Source organism: Ostrea edulis, chromosome 1, assembly GCF_947568905.1.
Source record: "Ostrea edulis chromosome 1, xbOstEdul1.1, whole genome shotgun sequence".
NCBI lineage: Eukaryota > Metazoa > Mollusca > Bivalvia > Ostreida > Ostreidae > Ostrea > Ostrea edulis.
In genome coordinates, this window is record NC_079164.1 from 65,297,294 (window position 1) to 65,303,293 (window position 6,000).

At 33.3% G+C, this 6,000-nt stretch overlaps 1 protein-coding gene across 6 annotated transcripts in view; it reads right to left on the reverse strand.

The window, feature by feature from the left end:
- Positions 1-5,753, reverse strand: part of LOC130046572 (beta-1,4-galactosyltransferase 1-like) — a 69,258-nt gene extending 63,505 nt beyond the window's left edge. For 5 of the 6 annotated variants that reach the window (XM_056156783.1, XM_056156820.1, XM_056156792.1 and 2 more), the window contains exon 1: positions 5,312-5,716. In XM_056156783.1, the coding sequence (XP_056012758.1) occupies positions 5,312-5,666 (355 nt within the window). In that variant the 5' untranslated portion in view covers positions 5,667-5,716. Of the gene's footprint in view, positions 1-5,311 lie in introns of all 6 variants that reach the window. The other variant, XM_056156774.1, reaches the window with a different exon arrangement.
- Positions 5,754-6,000: the final 247 nt, after the last annotated feature.

Below are 6,000 nucleotides of genomic sequence, written 5' to 3' on the forward strand. Positions count from 1 at the left end.
TCATTAGAATTGTTGTAAATAGAAAATAAAACATATACAATGCGAGTCTGTAACATGTGTATAAGAGATTATGGGAAGTATGGATTTCAGACATAGCAGATTGGTCATGTGGTCACTCTACCTGGTACTTGGCTATATGTTTGAAGTAGAGGTAACCCATTTATGGCCATTTCATAAATTGGTGACTAGAGGTATCCCGTATATGATCATTACATCAATAGGTGACCAGAGCAAACACTCATGTGACCATTACATCAATGGCTGACCAATGGTAACATTTATATGACCACTACATCAATGGGTGACCAGAAGTAACCTTATATGACCATTACATCGATAAGTGACCAGAGGACACCCTTATATGACATTTACATCAATGGGTGGAACCCTTATATGACATTTATTTTAATGGGTGACCAGAGGGAACCCTTATATGACATTTACTTTAATGATTGACCAGAGGGAACCCTTATATGACATTTACTTTAATGGGTGACCAAAGGAAACTCTTATATGACTATTGCATCAAAGGGTGAACAGAGGTAACCTTATATGGTATTTACATCATTGGGTGACCAAAGGACACCCTTATATGACATTTACATCAGTGGATGACCAAAGGTAATCATTTTATAACCACTGCTTCTATGGGTGATCAACGGTTACCCTTGTATGATTATTATATCTATGGTGACCAGAGGTAACTCGTAAAGGATCATTACATCAATAGGTAACCAGAGGGAACCTTTATTTGACCATTAATATACATCAATTGGTGGCCAGAGGTAACCCTAATATGACCATTACATTAATTGGTGACCAGAAGTAACCTTTATATGACCATTACATCAATGGGTGACCAGAGGAAACCATTATATGATCATTATATCATAATTTTGACAACGGATAACCTTTGTAGAACCATTAATCAATAGGCTGGGAACAAGTCTCCATTATCGATATGGTCCCACTATAGCATACTTTTTTCTTTAGGTTTTATAGGATGATGAAATTCATTCATCTGTAAGCATTGAAACAAAAATATCACTCCGTCAGGAAAAGAAATATAGATTGATAATAATAATAATAATTAATAAACATTTGAAAAACACAGAAAAGTGGAAAGACAATAATAAAAGGATTCCTAACAGAATGTAAATTTCAGCATGTCTACCTGGCGAAAGATTTGTGCTTCGACAATGACAGTCAGCAGAAAGTAGGCACTTGCACCCTTTCTAACAGATAAGAGTTTTACTTGTATTTATTATTAAGCGCATTTATTTCGAGATATAAGAACTACTTTCGGGTGACCCCGGGTCCTACTTGAGGGTACGAATTATCCTTCTGCTTATGATGCATTCAAAAATAATTTGAGATGTATTTTTGTGCGAATCGTCTCTGAGTTAGATCGGCAAAGTTGGCTACTAGTAACCAGCTACTAGTAACTGGCTACTTAAAAAGAGAAAAGTTGGCTACTAGTAGCCAGCTACTTGAACCAGGAAATGTTAGCTACTAGTAGCCAGCTACTAAAAGTAAGAAAAGTTAGCTACTCATAGCCAGCTACTACAAAATATAAAAGTTATAATTACTGATAGCTCGCTACCAAATAAAGGTTAAGGAGTTTGAAAATTATTATCTATCAGATTTATTTCTAAAGAGGACGAGGAGTCGTATGAAATTTCATGCTCAATTATCCCAAATTACATAACGTTGCAATGCAAAATACGAATAAACTTTTTCAACTGAGTGTTTACTTTAAAAGTGATACGGATTGAATTCAGACCTTCAATCATTTAATATACCATCCATTTTGAGATATCTGCTACTTTTACAATTTGATTCGAGTTACCCTGAAATTTCAACATAAGTGTGAATACCGTAAGAAACTTCATGTTTGACTTTATGTTTGTAGTAGATATCTGACGAATCTACGACTATACATATGGCAAGAAGTGATAGATGGTGTTTTGGTACGCCACGAATTTTCAGATATCACTCTTTAGGAAATCAGTTACTTATACATTTTGATTATCGGTACAATGAAATTTCAAGATCCGTGTGAATACCTTAAGGAACTCCGTGTTTATATCATATATTTAACTAACTTACAACGATACTTATGGCGAGTAGTGATATTGTGTATCGTGATATGTCATCAATTTTCAGATATCACATTTAAGGAAGTCAGCTACATATACCTTTTGATGGCAGGTAAACTGAAATTTCAAGTTTTTCGCAAATATCTTAAGGAACTCTGAGTTTGTATTATATAACAGACTAATTTACAATTATTAAAGTGAAGAAGAGTGATATTAGGTATCTTGACATGCCATAAATTTCCAGATATCATGCTTAAGGAAGTCAGCTACTTATACCTTTTGATTCCTGGTATCCTGAAATTTTTCATAAATATCTTAAAGAACTCTGAGCTTGTATTAGATATCTGATTAATTTACAACTATCCATGTGAAGTGGAATGGTATTAGGTATCTTGATATGCAATCAATTTTCAGATATTACCCTTAAGGAAGTCAGCTCTTTATACATTCTGATTCCAGGTAAACTGAAATTTCAAGTTTTTCATAGATATCTTAAAGAACGCCTTGTTTGTATTAAATATCTGACTAATTTACAACTATCCATGTGAAGTGGAATTGTATTAGGTATCTTTATATGCCATCAACTTTCAGATATCACCCTTAACGAAGTCAGCTACTTATACCTTTTGATTGATATGTTTAAGGAATGACTAATTCTGGGGCAAGTTATACTAGTATAACCTGGTTTGCGTCAGTTTACGCTTTACAATCCGCTTATTATAAAAAAGCGTAAACTGATCCTAACCAGGTTATACTCGTATAATTTGCCCTAGAATTAAAGTCTTTCCTTATAATTTAATGCAAGAGACAAAAGATGCTAACCTTTGTTGATCAAAAGTACATAAACTCGGAAAAATACAAGTCAACTGAGCCGCGCAATTATTCACTTAGCAACAGCGACACGAAGCGTCTAGCTGTGAAGGTCGCCAGCTTTAATCTTAGCTCTACCGAGCCTAGCCATTTATCAAAATATTGTATCGAAGGTGGAGTTTGTCATGATAGAAAATATGTGTAGACTATGCACGAAATGCGTATTTCGCTGCTCTTTAGAGATAGAGATTGACTTTGAAGTCGCTCATCTCCGACAGATTGAGAAAATACGCCAAATTGCATTGCTAAGGCCTACCCAAAATAAATCTTCAAATATCAGAAAATGCAATAAGTTGTGGCTTTTAACTCTGTGAAAACTTCTACTACATGAAAAATTACCCTTGTATGCAACGTTGTCGCTAATAGTAAATTCGACACAAGAAAATATGTGAGCAAGTGACAAATCGCGATCCACATGTCAATGTGTCTGACATCATCTGATAAAATGTGACGTATGAATTTTTGTTTGCTTTGTTAAAAGACGGATCAAGCATTGAAACAATCCCCCCCCCCTTTCCCCCAGTTATAAATGTGTTTCAAAATGAAGAGGGTAATGCTTATTTGGCAATCATTAATTCGAATATACTATCCTTGTTTTAATATATTATTCGACCATACATACAGAGAAAGATGTTTTTCAACAGTGATTTGCGTACAACTAGATGCTAATATTGACAACGAGAAAACAACATGTGTATCAAACCGAAGTATCTTATTGTACACTTGGCTTTCTATTCCATAGTAGGCTGAAAACAGTGCTGCGATGTAAATTTAGAAAGAGAGAAAACAAAATAGTTCCGGCATCTGGTTGTCAAGAGGGTGTGTCCCCATACCAAACCAGGTTATACAAAAATAACTTGCGTTCCTCAATTGGAATTTGACCAATCAGAGACAAGGATACATAAGAATTAAATTATTTTTACATAAATTCGCAAAAATAAAACACAAAAATGAATATATAGAATTTTTACTCAAATTCGCAAAAATAAATCGACGCAAAAATATCCAGATTTACGGTATGTCTTAAGCAATAAAGAGTATATTTTTGTTGTCTCCGTAATCGGCTATTCGGGACATATAGTTTTTAGTCTGTCTGTCTGCAAAAACATTAATCTTAACCATACAGTTTGAATGCTTAGTGTCAAGGCTTTCATATTTCACATATGTATTCCTTGTGACAAGACCGGTCTTGTTGTACCAAAATGTTTTTCGTCATGGCCTTCACCTTAGAGTCTGACATACTTTGAAATATCAGAATAATTCTAACATATGCATACCTTTTAAACTCAAGCTAATCCACTCCTTAATATGCATGGATTTTTTGTTTATTTTGGGAAAACAATTAAGTCACAACAGATATTTAAGACTGAGTTGCATTTCCAGAAATATAATTTTACTACAAGTTTTGATATACAGATCATACCGTGTGGTGGATATCTTAATAAATTATATCTAAAATGCAAACTTTGATAATGTGCACAATAAAACATTACATATTTGCATGTACATGTAAAAGGATACCAAAACTAAATACAACTGGATTAAGGAGGTATAGTACATTGTCATAATGGCTGACTTTTAGATTTAATTGAGTAGCTCAGTAGGTTAGCATGTCGATTGCTGAACTGTAGATCGATTGTTCGAGCCCAGCAGGGATTTATAAAAAATCAGATTACTTTGTAATAAAACTGCATTTTTAATTTTTACTAGATAAAGTAAAATAGAAAGTTTTCAATTTCAAAAAATATTATTGCACATATCTTCTACTTTTCATCGATATCAAATTTCTCTGGTGTAGTTTTCCTGCTTAAAAACAAATATCGAGAGATTCCTGACTAATGAGAAATGCATGTTGTTAACAATATTATTGATATCCAGAATATGAAAGATATTGGAGAAATATCAGCGATATAATTTAGAAAATTAACTACATGTTGTTATGGTCTGAACAACACATAACCATTTCAATTATGACATTATTTAAGTGTTTACAATTTTGAGTTCATCACAATGCTTTTTCTACCCGGAAAGTACAATACTGGTATTCAATGAACCCGGAAGGCGAGGTGAATGTTGAACCTTGGGGGTTAGGAAAATATCATACTGACTGAGAACATGCCGATGAATACAGATACAAAACGATCAGCCACCTTTGTTTACAGTTTTTTTAAAAGTAGTGCATCTGAATACATATTGTGAATTTATACATGAAATTGCACTAACTGCTATTTAATGGTATACCTATAATTAAAACTGCACGTTTCATATGATAAATAACTGAAATAAAAAATCAGTTCCACAAGAAAATAAAATTTGAATAAGCACAATTTCAATAAACTCACCAAGGATCGGTGAATGCTGTGGACACATGTGTCTTCCGTGGTGATCTGTTGTTATAACAGATTCTGGCGGTAGATTGATTTGATCATACATCCCATGCTTAGCTGTTGTTATAACAGATTCTGGCGGTAGATTGATTTTATCATACATCCCATGCTTAGCTGTTGTTATAACAGATTCTGGCGGTAGATTGATTTTATCATGCATCCCATGCTTAGCTGTTGTTATAACAGATTCTGAAGGCAAACTGATTATATCATAACCGTAGTCTTCAATGATCAGAGCATATAGTAAGTAAATTATACATGCAATCAAAGAAATGTATATAAAGTATTTTATCATCATCCTCGAAGCCATGTCTAAACTGAACCGTTCCAATTGAAATATTGATCTCGAAAGATAACGGTTTCCGTGTTTCTTTACCTTTAAGTATTATTTGTGTTCGATTATTATGTACATTTAATAGGCCATACCACGTGCATGCACGTTCCTGTTTAAACGAAAGTGTGGTTTTAAAACTTATATTTCCAATTGACACTAAGTTTTCCAAATGAATAATAATCATACCTTAGCATACAATGTCATTCAGAATTGCAATATTTTGAAGATATAGTTTATTAACTTTATCAAAATATCTTAATTTTAATAATTTAATCATCTTAATTTTACATTTAGGATATCCCACCCCATA